Source organism: Bombus affinis, chromosome 2 (genome assembly GCF_024516045.1).
Source record: "Bombus affinis isolate iyBomAffi1 chromosome 2, iyBomAffi1.2, whole genome shotgun sequence".
Taxonomy (NCBI): domain Eukaryota; kingdom Metazoa; phylum Arthropoda; class Insecta; order Hymenoptera; family Apidae; genus Bombus; species Bombus affinis.
The window spans coordinates 16,115,341-16,134,698 of NC_066345.1; the positions used below are offsets into that span (position 1 = coordinate 16,115,341).

At 34.7% G+C, this 19,358-nt stretch overlaps 3 protein-coding genes, 3 long non-coding RNA genes and 1 other non-coding gene across 9 annotated transcripts in view; 2 read left to right on the plus strand and 5 right to left on the minus strand.

Annotated features, from left to right (window-relative positions):
- LOC126925777 (uncharacterized) overlaps window positions 1–15,029 on the minus strand; it is a 58,632-nt gene extending 43,603 nt beyond the window's left edge. The window contains exons 1-3 of the mRNA XM_050741734.1: window positions 14,890–15,029; window positions 13,349–13,796; window positions 13,168–13,255 (exon numbers count right to left, since the gene is read on the minus strand). Of these exons, the coding sequence (XP_050597691.1) occupies window positions 13,168–13,255; window positions 13,349–13,742 (482 nt within the window). The 5' untranslated portion in view covers window positions 13,743–13,796; window positions 14,890–15,029. The remainder of the gene's footprint in view (window positions 1–13,167; window positions 13,256–13,348; window positions 13,797–14,889) is intronic.
- On the plus strand, window positions 3,684–4,887 carry LOC126926268 (uncharacterized). Its single transcript, XR_007714455.1, has 2 exons — window positions 3,684–4,126; window positions 4,575–4,887. It is a non-coding gene; the product is annotated as an uncharacterized LOC126926268 (long non-coding RNA).
- Window positions 4,543–5,877, minus strand: LOC126926276 (uncharacterized). Its single transcript, XR_007714461.1, has 2 exons — window positions 4,953–5,877; window positions 4,543–4,779 (listed from the first exon to the last, which is right to left on the minus strand). It is a non-coding gene; the product is annotated as an uncharacterized LOC126926276 (long non-coding RNA).
- Trnat-cgu (transfer RNA threonine (anticodon CGU)) lies at window positions 6,057–6,128 on the minus strand. The gene has a single exon. It is a non-coding gene; the product is annotated as a tRNA-Thr (tRNA).
- On the minus strand, window positions 6,341–11,214 carry LOC126926281 (uncharacterized). Its single transcript, XR_007714464.1, has 3 exons — window positions 10,045–11,214; window positions 9,860–9,959; window positions 6,341–9,748 (listed from the first exon to the last, which is right to left on the minus strand). It is a non-coding gene; the product is annotated as an uncharacterized LOC126926281 (long non-coding RNA).
- Window positions 15,030–15,429: 400 nt separating the features above from the next.
- LOC126926237 (mitochondrial import inner membrane translocase subunit Tim9) lies at window positions 15,430–16,117 on the plus strand. The gene is made up of 2 exons (XM_050742485.1): window positions 15,430–15,654; window positions 15,842–16,117. The coding sequence occupies exons 1-2, from the start codon at window positions 15,607–15,609 to the stop codon at window positions 16,076–16,078; spliced, it is 285 nt and encodes a 94-aa protein (XP_050598442.1). The 5' UTR covers window positions 15,430–15,606; the 3' UTR covers window positions 16,079–16,117.
- A 96-nt stretch (window positions 16,118–16,213) lies between these two features.
- On the minus strand, window positions 16,214–19,255 carry LOC126926054 (G patch domain-containing protein 2). 3 transcript variants are annotated; one of them, XM_050742176.1, is made up of 5 exons: window positions 19,002–19,255; window positions 18,316–18,491; window positions 17,632–17,983; window positions 17,326–17,528; window positions 16,214–17,266 (listed from the first exon to the last, which is right to left on the minus strand). In XM_050742176.1, the coding sequence occupies exons 2-5, from the start codon at window positions 18,470–18,472 to the stop codon at window positions 16,557–16,559; spliced, it is 1,422 nt and encodes a 473-aa protein (XP_050598133.1). In that variant the 5' UTR covers window positions 18,473–18,491; window positions 19,002–19,255; the 3' UTR covers window positions 16,214–16,556. The 3 variants fall into 3 exon arrangements, with proteins under 3 accessions (XP_050598133.1, XP_050598135.1, XP_050598134.1); XM_050742178.1 differs by lacking the exon at window positions 19,002–19,255 and adding an exon at window positions 18,056–18,161 and having other exon boundaries at window positions 18,316–18,463; XM_050742177.1 differs by lacking the exon at window positions 19,002–19,255 and having other exon boundaries at window positions 18,056–18,456.
- Window positions 19,256–19,358: the final 103 nt, after the last annotated feature.

A 19,358-nucleotide genomic window follows, 5' to 3' on the forward strand; every position in this document is an offset into this window, starting at 1 on the left:
CGACAGTGCCATTTCGCGTGTATCGTCCTGACACAATGGCAGTACGGTAGTTTATCACAAGGGTGACACAGGCCAATGAGTGGTCGCCAGTGTCGCGCGAAAATGCAACTTTTCCTCTGTCAGATAAATATTTATGTCACCTCGAGACTCTCGAACCATCGTTCATCGTAATCTGCGTCCGGAAGCGTGTACACCGACGATCGAAAGCTTCGCGGTCGAGTTTGAGAAACGATGGTAATTTAACTTTTCTCTTGTTTTACGCGATCAATTTTCCACGATCAATTTTACACTATGAGATTCGATCGCGGACTTCAACTTGTCGAATCATACGCGAGCATAGCAATTTGAAATTGATTTAAATTAAGTTATTCGATATTAGAATTTTTCGTTTCAATTTATAGTTTGCACTGTTTCCTGATTAAAACACGATTCGGTTAACGTATCAAAATTTCGAAGCGTAAGGCGAAAAATCTGCCAGGCCAGAAACTTTTATACGTTACTGTATATACGTTTGAAACGAAGGGTCGTGAATTTTTAAATGACAATATACATTTCCTTTTGGTTGCAAATTTGCATCTAATGAAGACGAAAAAAAAAGAAAAAGAGAACGCACGGATTTTATCTATTTGAAATATTCATCGGTTTTTTGAGTAAGAATAATCAAAAAGAAGAAACGAAAGATCGACGTGATGAACGAAGTAGTACGATTTACTAATTTGTCATCGTTACGCCTATATCTGATACTATGTATCCGTTCTTTCTTTACGTTGATAGCTAACATGTAGCAAAGAATTATATTTCTAGTCGTAGGAAATTTCCAAAGCTTATCTATGATTTATGTTTGTGTCAATGATATACGTTTATTGACTCGTCGTGGGTTGTACGTTTATGTATAGCCGATATAGATACCGATTACTGTACGTCAGAATATGGAATCGGAGGCTATAGAGGTTGTTCAACTGCAAATGTTCGATTGTTAACAAACTCCGCTCATTTTTGCTGCTACGAATCTCCTCTACGTAGTTGGAATAAAATTCCAGTGGTCGCGTATTTTTACGATTATATTTTCACCGCAAAGCCACAAAATGGATTTAAAATGGATTTGAAATCTTTCTTGTTAGTTGTTGATACGTGTAACGTGAGTATAAAATGTACTTTGGACTAATACGAAGGTAAATGTATTCGTAAAACGTTTGGAAATCTAGATTAATGTATTTAGTATTTAGAAGTGAGACTCGTTTTAATTTTGTCCCAAAATTTAAATTTTATTTTTTAACAAACTCACTGAGAATGATTTGGATCCCAAAAATAACTTTTAACATAGTACCAAAGAAAAAAAAAAAAAAACAAGAAAATAGTAAATAAATCCAAGCGATAGCGATAAATTTGTAGGAATTAGCAAATTACTAGTAATCCGATGAAACATAAATAAACGTAAAATTACATTTAGTTGTGACAAAGTTGTATCACAACTCATTGAAAATTAATTTGACAGTGATGAAACACAAGGTCGTACGAATTATTATTTTCTGTAACACGCCCGTGTTGCTTTCAGCTAGATACAATTATCAACGCTAGAATTTCTTACCTGCTATGTTTATTCGTATGAAAAAATAAAAATAAACAAGAATATTACTAGAGTACTTGAGCACTGGACTAATATTCAAAGCTCTACTACCGCAAGACTTCTCATTTAATTCTATTATACAAATTATACAAAGAGTCTACCATCTTAAACCGATACGTAAGTAAACGAGACTACAAACAAAAATTTAATCCTTTCGTTGCCAATCGCCACTTTAACGCTAACACTATCGAACAACAATCAATCTCACTGCCATCTTATCTTTCAAGATGTTCAACATAAAATTAAAACAAAATATCGTACGTACCACTGACCTTTTCTATGTTTTGTTGAAACCGCGTGAAGATACTTTTTAAGGTTAAAAAAATGTAATTGGGTTGAGAATGACCAAAAGAACGTAGCAGGATTAAAAACACGAGGAGAACAGAACGAGGTTAAATATACCATAAAGTCGATGCGCGCAGAAAATTTAAATCTATCGCGATATAATTTTTATTTTGGGTCGCACAGACCTCTGGAGACAGGGCAGTGTTAAATATACCATAAAACGTCGATGCATACACGTGTGTCGATGCACGCGCCCAGTGAGAAGCGCGTGCAAAGATCGCGCAGGTGTGAACGGGGCGCAACTGCGACGCGATTACGAATCGACGAAGAAAAAGCGGAAAGTGACGCAGCGTGCAACACGTAAACTGTAAACGAAACTTTTGTATCGATCGCTGCTAGAGAGTCACGTTGCCCTCGCATGTCGATACCGATATGTACCCCGTCACACCCCTCGTATTATGGACCAACGTTGTGTCGTCGTAGCCGGCGAGATAAGCGGTTTATCGCCGCGTATTGCGATATATACCATGCACTGAGCGCGCATGAGCGACCGTTCCGATAGAAAGAAAACCGTAAAGTATATGTATGTATAGTTACTTATTTAGGTGCTACCTCGTCTTGCTTCGTTGTGTGCGAACACGTGACGTAGCCTCGATCTCGTCTAGCTCGGTCGTGCGATGATAAACCGATACACGTGTAGGTACGTCGTCGCTAGCGTTGGATTCAAGTACATCGCAGGTACATTAGAATGCATGAGTATTTGGACACTTCCAAAATATTGGAATTATATGAAACATACTACAAACGAAGCGTGTTCCTTTAATTTAATTCTCGCATCTGATCTTATCTCAGGCAACTATACACAGTAGATATTGATAAAAACAACAGTTCTTACAGCAATATCGATTAATATAAATAAAAAAGTAATAATTGGAAGTGGGTGAAAATTACTTGCAGGGAAACATCTTAAGCGTATCTGTAATGAGATCTCAGAATGATTGCGATATGTAATTTTAAACACTTTCTGAATTGTATATAGATTTGATGAAGTGTCAGCTATTTATTAGAGATAAATATGGAACTTGATCGATGCAGATATATTTCTCGTTTCAGTCTCGATTTAGCAGAACATTTTCATTCCACTTGTGGTAAAGAGTAGGAAATTAAGCGTAGAAAAGTGTTTTTCTGTCGCAGCGTTGATAATAAGGATATCAATCTTATGATTGGATTGCACTAAGTGCACAATTATGTACTTGTACTTAACAGATTACGCCATTTACCTGCCGTTTATACTAAACGAGCACGAACGACGTGTTCTTGCTCTATGTTCCTACTCGTTTGTTTTAAGCGCACCTTTAGTGGGAATGCGGCATTACTTATGTTTTCTTCATCGTGTTCATTTCCCGATATTTTCAGAATGCTTTCGGATGCGCACGCTCGAGCGAACGCCTCTGGCGTTATTCACTTGCAATTACCCGTTCAGTTCTGAACCGTTACGGAATTATACGCGGTAACGGGATTCGATTCACTGGAGTAAGACTTGCTTAATTTCCCTCTTGAATATAACTTACGAATCTGGGCCATCAGACAGCGAGCATCTTTTCGAAACTTAGATGGTACCGCTTGGATATTCCATTTTTCGAGATCAGTGGACGAGCAGGTTGTTTCATAAGCTCAACGGAATAAAACCGGAGGATATTTAGTTGAAATTCATCACGTATTTGTTAGGTTATATTATATATTATTTTAATTAACTGAAAAGATATATAAGTCAAGAAACAATTTCGTTTAAATGAAAATTATGCATTTTTGAGCGGTTAGATCGAAAAGGAATCGTATCTTAAGGGGTTAAGGCACACGTTTTATTCACCCCTGGAAGAAACAGTCGATGGGATCGATGTCGATTGGTCGCGTAGCGAAGGAACGCCACGTACGTCGCGCGGCGAGTTCCGTAATTGTGGAATATTTTGCAATTCGTGGATTGGAAGGCGCCTTTCTCGAAAGAGCGTTGCTGGCAATGCCGGTCACGTAGGCCCGTAGTTCCGAGGGTGCCCCGAGCACGGCACAGAATACTAGAATACTAGCGGCGGGAATGCGCGGCGAATACCCGCAACGCGAGTAACCGCTCGTCCGCGAACCAACGAGCCAGCGAGCAAGCGAATCGTATGCCCCTCACGCTTCGACGCGCCACCGTATATACTTGTGTATATATATGTATGTATCTATCCGCTTAAACGTGCCTATGTACCCCTACGTAGTCGGCATAATTTCAACTTTTTCCGTCGCGGCGGAAGTTAGTGAAAAATTAAGGAGCCCTCACGAATTCGGGATAAAGTAATTTTGTAATTTTTTTGCCATCGTCCGTGACGTTTCGTTCCGTCTGCCATCCGCTTCCGTTAGCCGCCGCTGGGCTCATCGTTTGTTTGAATATGTTCATCATTTGGATGTATACGATGAAGAATCTTCTCTTAATATTTTTAAAATTCTTAAGATAGGTAGTTTTATTCTCTCTCTCTCTCTCTCTCTCTCTCTCTCTCTCTCTCTCTCTCTCTCTCTGTCTCTGTCTCTTTTTATCTGTAACGATTTTGGAAAGTATGTACAATTAGAAAAATCACGAAACGTCAGTAACATTAGTTGGAAGATTTTATTTTTCATTTTATAGGTACGCGAATCTATCGCAGAGGGATTTCGATTTTCAACTGAACGGACCATTACCTCGCCCACGTCGCAAACGATCGCCTAAAGTCTCGTGATCGAGTAAAACCGGTTTGAATGCGCCAGTGCCGTAACAACTTATCAGCCGATACTGGGATTAGAGAATATTCCTGAATTTGTAACATATTCGTTGTCTCTTTCGTACATATAAACTAACAAATAATATATTTGTTATAGATGATTAAATACATGACAGAAAATAGAGATTAATAAAAAGAAATACTAATAAATGAACATTTTTTGTATCATAAATTACCAAACTAATCATTTATAACTATTGACCTTCGCATTATTTATATTGAATATTGAAAATTATAATATATACCTAATCTGACTAGACGTAAACTCCTTGGAGCGTCGAGTTCTTGGGAGAACATCATTTAAATCACTTTACGATTCTACCCAATGCGAGTAGAAAACGAAAGCGATGATGTAAGAAGACGAGGATCGTGGCCGTGGTTGAAAGTCTGCTCGACGTAATATCACAGTTTTTTACGCTTTTTCGAGCCCGACCGGGATTTCATTAAGGAACCAGATCCTTGCCGATCGAGCGTCTAACGCCGAGAATTAAGATTCCGTTCGTTCGCCTCGCGACTCGGCGGTATTCCTAGTGAAAACGAGGGGAAAAACGCCTCCCATCCATGGCACGTCACGATCCCTAACCCCTCTCTGAAACAGCCAGGAGTCCAGGAGTATCTCGCTCGGTATTATACGCGAGCGACCTCTGGTTCTCCGCTTTACAGACATTTTACGGAAACAGTACCGTCTCTTCTGGTCGGTGTGACTCTTGAATATCGAGAATGCGCAGCTTCTACGTGGGACGCATTCGCAGCCTCCAACACGCAAGCTGAATTCTGAATCGTCGTTTCCAGGCCGATTTCTTATAATAATTGACGATGATCCAACGAATCTCTCCTTACATTTACATTAATTTGCCTTTCGATTCGATAGGTGGTGTTTGGCATGAGCCTCAGTTAAGCACCACTTTCAGTTAAGAATAAAATGTATTAGGATAGTTCACTTAATTTTCGTTTTTACGTGTTAATTATTTCATACAAGAGAGTCTAGTTCATCCGGACAGATCGGTGAACAAGGCAGTTCGTATAATCGAGTAGTTTCGATAATAGAGGTTCACTAAATTGTTATCCTGTCCAGCTCCTCTTATTAGTTCAAATATTAGGGTTTAATTGTTACAATTTTTAGCTATTTCTTCTTTAACACAGAATTTACTTTGAATAAAAACAAGTGATTGCATATATACTCATTATAAGAAGTGTTTGAAATTACATTTGATCCATAGTTTGTACTATAAAAGCTCGATATAAACGAATTCAAGCTAATTTTTATTAAAGCTATAAAATCTTGACAACGTTTAATGATTTCTTTACAATTAAAATAGGAATCGAATGTAATAAATGCAAAAAAAATTTGCCTCCTGTGAGGTTTGAACTCACGACCCCTGGTTTACGAGACCAGTGCTCTGCCACTGAGCTAAAGAGGCTCGCTCTTTTTCACTCTTCCCATGAAATTTATCAATAGTTGATTTTCTCTATGATAATATTATAATTTATATTATAATAATAAAGCTATAAATACAAAAGACAAAGGAGATAAAAACATTTTTACATTATAAATTATCAAATTTATATCATTTGTAACTACTTGTCTCAGCTCAAGAGACTGGTCTCCATCATTTATATTGTATATTAAGCATTATGATATATATATGTTACAAAAAAAGAAGGTAATTTATATGTTAAATTATACAAAGATTAATATACCAGAAATTAATTAATTAGTTCGTAAATGCCGTAATAAATACAATGATGTATAAATGTGTGTTATGAGCGATGTTACGAGTATGTTACACAAGAATTTAAATATCGCTAGAATGATATAACAATTTACGTAACGAGTAATTGCACATCATAGCAATATCAACCTAAGTACACATTAATTACCGAAATCGCGCGAGTGCACGCTTCAGAAATAACAAACGCAGTTTGGCGGCTATGAAGCACGCGATTAAAAGTCATCGGCACCGCTTCTGCGAGATTAACGTGGCTCCTGAACAAAAATAACCTGCATATTGCGCTTCGTGATAATGGAATCAGTGAAGTTACGTTCGTTTTGATTACGCTCGAGCTGCTCGAGTTTCTATTTGTTAACACCCGACCGTTCAGCGACTGATAACTGTTTCGTGTCTCGTTACTGTACAGTATATTACATTCGTTTTATTTTGCTGTTTTAAATATACTGCGTATTTAGGATATTTTTCGTAACGCAATTGAAATCCTAACACGCTTCGAACTTTTGAGTCGGAATACGTACGTACGTTGCAACCTAACGTTCATTCGCTTCTCTCGGTTTTCCCTTCGTTTCATTCACGAAAAACAAGCTTAAAATTAGAAACAATGGATGCAACTCCATACGCTTCGCGCTGTCGATATTTCCGGCGTCGGAAAGTTTTTCGAAATAGAAAAAAGCGTTATTTCGAGACTCACGCACGATCCAATAATACGCGTCTCGTGGAGAACGGACCGAATACATTATCTATTTCTATTTAGCGTAGCCTGAATCGGCAGGAAACATGTTTATGCCAGGGCGAGCATGCACGCAAGGCAACCCTGTCATACGCCGTTTCAAAAATAGTTCGACCCAGAAATCCTGCATAACGCAAGACAGATGTCAATTGTCGCTTCCCGTTTTGCGCGTCGATCACAATGAACGCCACCGAGATCCCTTCCTGAAAGGACACGTGCAAACTCCTTTTTCTCTCTATACGTATATATACACGTATAAGCTGCCAGAGCAGATGTTGAAACCGTCTTAAAGATTTCGGGAGGGAGAGACCCTTTTCAGGCCCTTTTCGTCCTACTCTTTGAGACGCTATAATAAAGGACCCAACGGAACGTACCCGTGGGTCCATTGTGCGATTAAGCAGATGTTATCCAGTGAATGCGCAATGTATAATATGAACCGCGGACAAAGGACGCGATTTTTCTAGCCTGGCCTGGAAATTTTTGCGTTTTCCCAGTTCTCTATATAATTGAGAAAAATGATACCGTTGCCTCACGGTAAAAATTCGGTGCTATGTAGAGATTGATGTAGGCATTAAATGAAGAATGGCTTTCAACAGTTTTGTTCAGATATACCCAGAGGACAGAGGATGGAGAAAGATCGTAGACAAATGTTTCTTGCATGGTTTTAAGAAGTTAAATGTCTATTGTGTGCGGGTTTTTTTGTTAAACCGTTCGCTGCCCTTGCGGAGTTCTTCGTAAACAGAATGGTAGATAAAACTTTTTTAATGTCTGTGAGAAGATAGTTTGGAATAATGTTCTGGAATCGTAGATTTGACATATAGGTTTTGCTCCTATGAAGAGTAGCATTTTGTGCTACGTGAGGCACTTCTTAGGCACCTTGAACGAAAGATGGAATCTATGGCAAGTACGTTTACCTTTTATATTCAATTACAAAGTACACGTATGAATTTTATTGTCAACTAAAAAAATTATAATTACCAATAGCAACGTAGTGACAATGTAATACAATAATCAAACTGTTATAATGCTAGTAAAGCAGCGATTGAAGTTACATCTGCTCCTTTTAATCGTAACTTCCTCTCAGAAATACATTATCAAATTTCATTAGGAATTATGGAGATAAAATTTGACACTACCATTAGTGACTATATAGTACAATAACCAGGTGTGTCATAATAGTATTAAGGAACATAATTGGAGCTACATCCGTTCCTTTTAATCCCCGCCCAGAAACATAATATTTAAAGTGAAATCGTAGCTGAATTCCACTCCATTTTCATCTTTTGCTCTCATTTTCACGACAGACATAACAATGACTCGGCTTCTGTGAGTCTCACTAGGACAGCACACGGCTGGTGCGCGGTGCGAGTGCGAATGTCAGAGTTGTAAATCCGTTTCCCGTCGATCTCGACGTCAGGGCCGAGGTCAACCAGCAGCAGGACACAGTCGACTCGATGACTCTCTCCTTTCTGTTTTTATTCACTCGCTGGGATCCTTGCCAGCGGATTCTATGTCTCGAAGAAGATCACAGCTATCGCGGCAAAATAGCCTCGTTACTAACCGCGATTCTCTTGCGTGGCTATTCAATGACTCTGCTAAATACCTCGATTATCACACTGTGTTTCGTATGTTCATTTATGTTCTCGAAAGTGGTGCGAAAATTATGTCTTGAAATACCTTATCAATTGCAAGCATGTGCATACATATCGTTTCTTCGTATTAATGGGTTCACTCAAGAAATAAAAATTTTTAATTTTTAATCGAGAAACGGTTCTGAACCCAAAATACAAACAGTCATGTACTTACAATTGCAAAGTACTACTCAATGTAGTAATTACAATATAAGTAAGTGACAATCACAGCATGGCCAAGTAGCGTTTTTTAAAAATCCTCTATCTCCTTTTATTTTAAAGGCTACTGAAACGAAACTTTGAAGACACGTAATTTATTTCGAGACTACATAGACGTGTCTCGAAACTAAAAAAACGGGAATTTAAAAGAGACAGAAATAAATGGAGGAGACGATGACTCTGAACGATTGAGTCAGTTTTAAATTCCACCATGAATAATCGGTCACGCAGCGTATGCATCAAATGCTGGGAGCATTTAACTTCGTCCGCATTTCGGTGGAACAGGGAATTTCTCCGAATACAAGAGTAAGTATATAAGTAACGTACAAGCTTTTTACGCGCATCTTTCGAGAAGTTTCCCGTTGGATGAAAGCGGACATGCGGCCAACTGTTTCTCGGGACAAGCTCCCGGTCGTGTCGGGCTTAGGGACGAGCGGAGCGGAGCAACCTCCACTCCGTACCCTTGAACCTAGCAGACGCTCGCAGCGTTGCCGCCTCGTGCAACTATGCCGTGTCGTCTCGTTCGGTTATACTCGGCTTCTCTCGGTTGGTGCTTTCTTCGCAAGAATTCCGCGCCCGGCGTCGTTGCTGGCTGGCGCGACGCCGAGTGTGCTGACGTCACGCCTTGGCGTTACGCGTAGCGTTACGTAAAAAACGTGCTGCTCAACTGCTTTACTCTAACATTGTAACAACGCCGTACCATGTAGCGGCGCAATGTAACATTCGTTCTATAAAAATGAAAAGTTTTATGAAAATTTGTGATCGTCCGTTTGCGATACGATAAATTCTAACGATAGGAAAATAGTAAGAAGAGAATAAAATAAAGAAAATGATTTTACCATAGAATGCTGCCAGTCGGTTTCTATTATGTGACGTACGTTAATAGCATAGACGTTAGAGGTATAGACCTCGGATGCCACTTTGAGAAAATGAGCCTTGCTAAAAAAGAAATAAAAGTAAATAACGAGGTCTCTTTTCTTTTCTATCTGTTAAAGACGAATATCTTAGAAAGAGAAAGAGAAACCTTAAACCTCTTTATTTTCTTTCAACAAGGGCTACGCTATTCATAAGGCACCTGTGGACTATATTTCTTATGTGTATGTCTATGGTTAGTAGTTTTTTCTTTCGTCGTACGTTGGCCTTGCCGTTCGGGATTTAGGTTACGCTCAATCATGCTTTCTCCGTAAGATTTCCGTGTCTGTCGACGACGTTGGTTTAGCAGACACACTGCACGCTCTGACGTCACTCGCCGGTGTTACGTAGAAAAAACTGTGTCCTATGAAGTTGATTAACGCGCGCCAACGTTTACTCTCGTAACTCTAATTGTAATAAAATCGTCTCGCTCGTTTTATTTGTTCAACGGATGAATTATCTTCGTGTCGATTCGACAGAAAACAGAAATACATATTTTTTTCTTTTTTTTGCTTGTTAGGACATTGACCTTGCGTTTACAGTCATCGTGGATCTGGGCTGCGCTCAAGCATGCTTTCTCCACAAGAATTTCATGTCCGCCGACGATACTGACTGGTAGACAACATTGAGAGTACAAGCTGACGTCACGTGCAGCGTTGCGCGTAGCGTTACGTAAAAAAACGTGGCTGACGAATCAGAAACGCATCGTTCTATTACTGTTAAGGCCGTGTGATGAATCGGCTACGCGGTAAAGTATATAATGGACTTAGCGTGGGTTCATTACGATGAAAAATAACTGGCATTGGGAGTTATTTTACAACTGTAATCCGATACAAAGATAATGTATCCTCGGAGATATGCTTCGAGTGTGAAATAATTGTAACGAAACGAGTCGAGTCGTAGTAATTTACGAAATACTTCGCTTCCTTTTTCGAATATATTCCCGAGCAAAATACACAGGCTCACAAAAGTGTTCAAACACTTATGGATACCTTTTATGAGCATATTACGTGTATTGTATGAAACATTTTGCAATTTCATTAGGATTGTTATGAGATTCGACTACTATCATGATTACGTATATTGATAAAATTTGAAACAGATCTAAAAAAACAGATACAGAAATAAATTAGAAGATATTTAATATAAGTATATACTTCGCAGAAATCACAAAAATACTTAAACAGCCAATTATCAATTATACTAATAAACTTCAATATTTACTGGGACCATGTTTGATACTTATTATACTATGTTTAAGACGGGCAGTCCTGTTATATCTTATTTAGTAAATGTGTGTTTGCAATAAATATCTTATAATTTCTATAAACATGTTCAGATTTCAAATTTTGCCAATATAATCATGACACTCCATTCTCATTATAGTGCTGATGAAATTTCAAGATACATACATACAAATATATGTAATACATGCAGTTCGGACTTAAAAATTTTTTATAGTAAATGTTCAAATATTTTTCGAGTATATTGACGAAATATCGCTTTACTGTAAATCGCGACTGAAAGATTTCCTTCCTTTGCTTGTCCTTTATTCTTACTCGCTCTTTCTCCTCGTGTCTGTCTCCCGTTCGCACGGTCGTGTGCCATTTACGAGGCAAACCGGTTTACGCTTTTTGCGAACCTCGGCTACACGAAGAATGTTGATTTTTGCGATATATACCGCTGGGAACCTAACCTACATCATTATCTGGATGAGCTGGCCGCACTTGAAGTCTCGTTTCCTCGCAGACCTTGAATCCTCTCGTGTCATTTTATTTTTCGTTTCCATTATTAACGCGATAGGGAATGATGTATTTGAAAGTATTCAAGACGAATGTCCTCGGAACTCGTGACTCGACGAAGTAAAATCCTTTCTCGATACGCACGAGCATGGCATCGGCGAAATGACAAGCGTGCACGTACGCTTAAAGATCAAAAATTCAGTCACGACGAAGGAACGACTTCATGGTCGGGGACAAATTCGGCAATGTCTCGACGTTCCTCATTCGTAGCACGAGCTATCGTCGAAAATATTTTTACTACCGAACGCGCGCGGCATGCACCTCCGTTGATTAGCGTAAGTGGCTATTGTTCTCACTAACCTACAGCACTATGCTCATTATCATTTTTCATTCGTGACGGTACTACCAAAGAATTACAACGGCCTCCCGATAACCACATATTCCGTATCTGTGTATGCGTTAACCGTTCGCCGCAACGAACTGCGCTAAAAGCGCGCGAAAGTTAAAATTGACGTTCCGAAAAATATTTTCTCGTTTGTAAAATTATCTACCTAATTTAATGAGTCATAAATCTCTATTATCTTCTACCACATATCTAAATATGATTCATACATATATACATATAAAACGAGTATATTCTTTAAAAAACAGCTAATAATTGTTATAAGTTGTAATTAGGTTGAGGTGTTTCCTATCTTTTCCATGAGTTTCATTCAAAACGTCACGTCACTGTACATATTTATCTAGAATCTATACGGACAAAAATAAACAGCTAATTACGTTAAATGCTATATGAACTGTGAAGTTCATCTTGATGCAAGCACCGACGAGTACTAAACGGGTCTTACTGTATACGCAACCAGAAACCGGTTAGACGAAACTTTCGAAAATTCCAGAATGACGTAGTCTTTCTCGCGTGTCCATATGCATCGTGAAGACACACAATCGTGTTTCTCCCATCGTTCTTCATTTACAGTTACTTACGTAAGATACGCACTCTCGAGCTTATTTCTTGACTCTTCGACGCATAACAATCAGCTTGGTCACGTCTTATCGAGCATAAAGAAAACGTATGTCTTATCAGGAACCATTATTAAAATACGTTAGTAACGAAAAACTATTTTCCAAATAGTAATAATAGAAAAATATAAACCTTTCCTACTTACCTCGCTCATACACTTTAATTATCACAACACCATGATAAAACATGCAACTGGTAATTTATACTTAAATAAATACACATACACATAACAGAAAGTAAACATTTTGCACTTTCATGTAAATACGAAACACGTGTTACGAAAATAACGACGAAGAAGCATTATGCATATCTCACGACGAAAGTGCAATTCATATAGTCTGATTTACGATTCCAATTTATGGAATGTATTAATTTTTTCGATTCAGAATTATGCAAATTTTGCGAATCTGCATTAATATCAGAGATGTATAAATAGCATAAGTAAACGTGCATGAAAGTACATAATACTCACGTAGCTGCTGAGAAATCAACACGCGTTGTAGAAACCTTGGAAACGTTGTTAGGACTTTGTTGCCTCTTTGTGGTTTCTCCGGAAGTAACTATGAATAATGAAAATGCAACGGTGATTAATTATAAATATGCGAAATAAAATACTTCATAAGCATTTTATGATGAGTTAACTCATAACGTACTATAATTGTAACTACGTTGTTCACTTGAAGTTCCAGTAAGCCTTTCTTCAGTTCTAGATGTTAATAGTTCATTAATTCTCCAATCTTGTATTTCCTTACGCAACACAGTAATTGGATCGTCGTCAATTATATCTTCATAGCTTTTGTTATCGATGGATTCCGTATATTCTTTGGATTCAACTTCTTTTATTTTTATAACTTCATCTTGGACAGGAATATTTATCGCATGTTGATATTTTGCGGTAGAGCTATTCGTCCATTTTCCTCTCCTTTTGTTCTTTACGAGCATTTTCGTAGATGACGTTTGTTGCGACGTTATCGGACGTAATCTTTTATTGGTTACGAAATTCAGAGATTTACCGATTGAAGAAACATTTCGATTATCACGTGACATCTTTCGAAATTTTGTACCAATGGAGTTTTCGTTCTTGTGCTTTCGTCTAGTTTTCTGAAACAATATAATTATAATAATATTTTAGCTTGTAAAGTATTGATAGTTAATATGAATAAAAATGATGACAATTAAAAGCAATTTCATATAAACGATAAATTATTTCTGTATGTAATTAAATATTAAAAATTATAAGAATTATTTAGGTATATAACACGCACGTATATAAATATATATAAATTAATGTGAATGAAATAAAATTAATTAAATTACATGGAATAAATGAAAATGAAAAATTGAAACATTGCGCCATCTATAGAATGCAGCGTTCGTTGGGACAACAATTTTCTTATGGTAGTATAGTAATCACAAATTTGATTACTGAAATAAAAGTACATTGTAAAAGTAGTAAAATTTATAATTATTTACTTACTTAGTATTTTATCAACTAATTTGTGATGGATATAACATTGCCGTTACGAAGCTCATGAAATACAATATTAACAGCATCAATAAAGCATTATGATTTACGACTAACAAAAAAGTAAAAAATTTTGTGGGTAACATTTCGTAACCTTGCAAAGTTTAACTAGAATTTAGCACAATACGAATAATGCTATGATTATAATAACATACTTTAAATTGAAAATGTGAATCTTGTTAATTTTGTTTGAACTACATTCAAAATGTTAGAATGCATTCGTATAACGTAACGTATTTAAGCTTTCTGTTGCTTTTACGAACCCTCGTTTGTCAATTATTTTTGCACCTTTAATACACCAGCGATGCAATACTCAATAGAATACGATGAAAAATTGGATGGAAAAATATGTATGTATTTTTTAAAGAAATATTTTCTAAATTATAGATCAAATATCATACACATATGTAAATATAATAATATTCATATAATATGCAGAAATTGTACAAAAATATTTACATATTCTAATAAAAGTAATTAATTACAAATATTTATTATAATTTATTACATTTCTTTTTCATATGTGTATTGAATTTGAATTTTGATTTCTTTTATGCCGACAAATATGCATACAAATTTATTTTGTATTATTGTAATAAATAAATTAATTACTAATAATATAGAGATTATTATACAAATAATATATAAAAAATATAATGGTCGTCTTACCTTTCAAATATAAGGCTCTCGATACATCCAAAACAAAGGCCAAGTTTACTTTGACTCAGTACTACCATCAACTGCTGACATGAAACATCTGCTCGTTTTCTTTTTCTGGTTCTTTGCGCAGTTTCATTGATAAATTTTACGCAATAATAATAAATAATTTGTATGTTTACTTCTAATCAACTGATTATTTACTAATTTATATAATAATATGTTTTCCATATTTTTACCATTAATGCCTTGTACATATTAATATTTAAAAAATGATTATACAAATATTAAATAATTAATTAAATAAGTATTGAGTAATTCTTATTCTTATTACTTGTGTAGTCTGTACATATTTTAAATTTTACTATTACTTGAAATGTTAATTTATACTTCGTTTTCGTAGATTAATATGTATTCACAAAGAAAACTTTATAATGTGTTCCAAAAAATATAAGAATTAAAATAGGGAAAGTCGAGTTTTAGAACGTGCGACTGACATTTGGATCTGATAGTTTTAGGATCGTATATCTTTACAGCCTATTAAAATCGTTCGGACATTTTACACATAATATATATACAGTGTACATGCATATTTCCAGCGTACACGTGCTTAGCAGGGGAAGTCCAAATTTAACCTTAAAATAATTTATATCGAAGATATTTTAGTTCTTTGTGGTGTATCGATAATTTATTTACGTAAATATATTTTAACAAAATCAGATCATTACAATGGCAATGCAAATTCCTACAAATGTGGATCCTGAACAAATTAAATCTGTATGTATTTGTTGTTGTGTCATGCATTATTCCGTAAAAGAACCGAATTAATCTTATATAAATAGATGATAAACGTGTTGATATTCGTTGATGTGAAAGTAAAGGATTATAAATTTTATTATGTGAAAATAAAAATAAATTGTAAAGAATAAAAATTTAAATTATTGGAACTTTTATAATACTTCAGGTTCGAGATTTTGTGGCGTCCTATAATAAATTGATAGAAACTTGTTTTATTGACTGTATAAATGAGTTTACTACACGAGATGTCCAAGCAAAGGAAGAAACTTGTGCTCTGAACTGCATGGAAAAATATCTCAAGATGAACCAAAGGATGTCACAACGTTTCGAAGAATTTCAAATGCTTGCTAATGAAAATGTACTTGCTGCTCAGAAAAAGTTAAGCGAGGATAAAAAGTCTTGAATGTTATATCAATAAAGTATGTAAATTAATTATCTTTAATTTATTATTATTTCATTACTTTTGTTTATTGATTATTGTCAAATAGGATTGTTATTAAAAAATTGGAAAGAAGATATCAAAGAATTAGACTTAGAGTCTGTAAAATAAATAATGTTTTAATTGGTTAGATATATATTATGTGTAACACTAGAAACAAATTTCAATATAAATACATATGTATTATAAACAATATTAAATATGAAATGATTGACAGATTAATAAATATGTATATTAATTTGTCATCAATCTGGAAAATATATTTAAGAAATGTATATATTTAAATAATTCTAATCACAGTTGAGAACAATATAACAAATTTACATTGAATATTTAATAATTTTACATATTAAAAAAGTAATACATGAAAGCATATATATATATATATATATGCATAAATACTTTATTTTAAGAAACAAATTAACAAATAATATTGTTTAGTTTAACTTGATTTTGAATGATCAAAATCATGTAATTTTGTTTTCCCATGAATTTCAATATCCATACTATTTGAATCCCATTTGAAATGAGAAAATTGCGGTAATGCTTGCAGTGAATCTAAATTTGACATAGGGTTTATAATTTGTGAATCAAAACTTGTACTAGAAATTTGGTGTTCTTGATTACGCATTATTAATTCTGAATTAGGTGAATTTGGAGGAGTTCTCCTCAATCTCTTGTAACCAGAAAATCGATTAAATGATACTTGATCTACGCAAATAGCTTGTGTAGTATGTCGAGTTTTATACAAGATTGGGCAACCTAAATCTCCTTTTAAACTTAAACTATACAAATTTGCAAGCCGACGAAGTTTTTCTCGCTCAGGCTGTCGCATAGGATGTAATCTAAGCTCGTTTTGTGTAGGATCTTGTAAAAATCTAGAAACTTTCTCATTGGCCGATGTAATAATAGAATATCCAGGTTTATTATCAACATGCCGACGACCAGCGCGGATTTCTCTTCCGCTGAGACCTTCCCGAATTCTTTGAATTCTTTTCCTATATGTTTTCCTTGTTTCCAGTGTTGTATGTTCAAAATTTCCATGTATTATCATTTGGAATGATAAATCAGTATTAACTTTATCTTCATTAGTACTTTCTCCGTCATCCCACCAACTTGATTCACCAATCCAATCAGACTGTTCATCATCTCCTAAAGATAAAGGAATCAACTAATTATAGTTTCTATTGTATATATCAGTCAGTTAATACCTTCACGATCTTCATCATTTGTGATAAGTCCAGTTTCTGAATCACTAGATGAAATACTTGAACTAGATATTCTTGAGCAATCAATCCCATCTTCAGTTTGCATTTTGATGTGATTTTTTGATTTTGTACTTCTGTTTGGTTTTAGTGATCTCATATCACAATCTGTAGATCGTTCTCTACAAGACCTCTTACGTTTTCCACACCTACAATAAAAAAATATTTTGGAATTAATTAATAATCTGTAATATTGAATGTTATCTCTTATTATTGTATAATATTTTCATATAATGTTATGATATATATTACCATATTGTTCCATATCTACTTTTACAATCACTTCGAAGAATTCTCTTTTTATTTGCAAGTGTTGCTGACATTGCAACAGTTTGAGAAGTTGAAGGATTAGACTCAGAGTCAATAGCCATTCTTTTAAATTTTCGTTTACGTCGTGGATTTACTCTAGGTACAAAATTCTCATTAACTGAATCACTTTCAATGTTACTAGCATTATTTGAATTAGAAAAACGTGCAAATCTTTTTGTTTGATTAGTATCATCACTATCAGATTGATATTTAGAGACAGTATTACTTTTTGGAATATGCATATCACAAATAGAAGATGAACTGTCATCTGATTGTTTATTCATATGAAGTGATGCTGAAATAAAAAGTAATTATTTAAAGATTATTTTCCAAATTCTTTAATTGTTTCTCAAGTGTTAAAAATTACTTTTCAAAGATTTATAAAATTTAACTTCTTTGAGCAATGAAATATGGTTTCTATAAACACAATCTTGATAACAATCCTCTGTCTGCCTTGTAGAAGTAGACTGGAACTGATTTCATAGAAATGTGGTTAGAATATAGGCGCTTGAACTCATTTTAATCTTTATTTGAGATACATTTATATAACATATTAACTCACGAACTATTCAAATAATTTCATAGAAAACAAATTTTGTTTTTATGTTTTTATTGCTTTATACTTACGAATATTGCCCGTAGAACGGGCCCTTCTCCTAATACCCCATCTGCGTCTCATATTTGCACTGTTATTGCTTTCTTCTAATGCCAAAGTTAAATCATGCACAAGTGCCTCCATTTTTACTCTTAAATCCGCTGGTACAGCTTTCAAAACACGCTCCATTTGAAGGAAATGTTTGTTTCTAACAATGAATAATAATAAATATGATACATAATATAACTTAGAAAATTGTAACAGTATTAAAAAATTGTTATGCAATAAATTTTAATTAAACTATTCTATTAAATTATGAAATAATATTAAAGATATAAAATCATCTAATCTATTATACTATTTAATTATGATTACATAATTATATATAAATAACAATACTATATCTATTAATTTCTATATATTAACTTCATATTTATTTGATAAGTATCTATATGATAACAAATATATATTATTTAAAAATTAATTCGAATATATTGTACAATATTTACTTTTTTTAATAAGTTTATCTTATACATATTTTTTGTTTACTATTTTACTGATAACAAATTTTAATGAAATATATATTAAGATATAAAACCTTCGTCTCATTACTAAGAAGATTTGATTATCAAGAGTAAATTGGTAGCTGTAGAAGAAATTTCGAATACGTCGTCTTTTAATCAGTCACAAGATAAAAAAATACAACTTCTATGCTTACCTTGTATATATAATAGCGGAAGGTGTAAATTTTCCTTAAATTGATAACATTGTGGAGCAATATTTTCGTTAGTTAACAATGAAAAAAAGGAAACAAATGTTAGAAATCCGTGAATTACAAGTGTTTTCACTTTGTGCCACAGATCCTCACTATCTTCTTTATTTTGGTATGGTGTGAAGCCGTATTTGTAGTGTATGATATATGTGTGTCCCCACAAGAAATAATTTGGTCATGGTTCAACTAACATATCACCGGTATGTTCTAAAACTAAACGGCTATTAACATGTTACATTTTATATATGTTATATATGTATATACAAATAAAGGTGATAACAAAAGTACTCGTGTATTATTTAT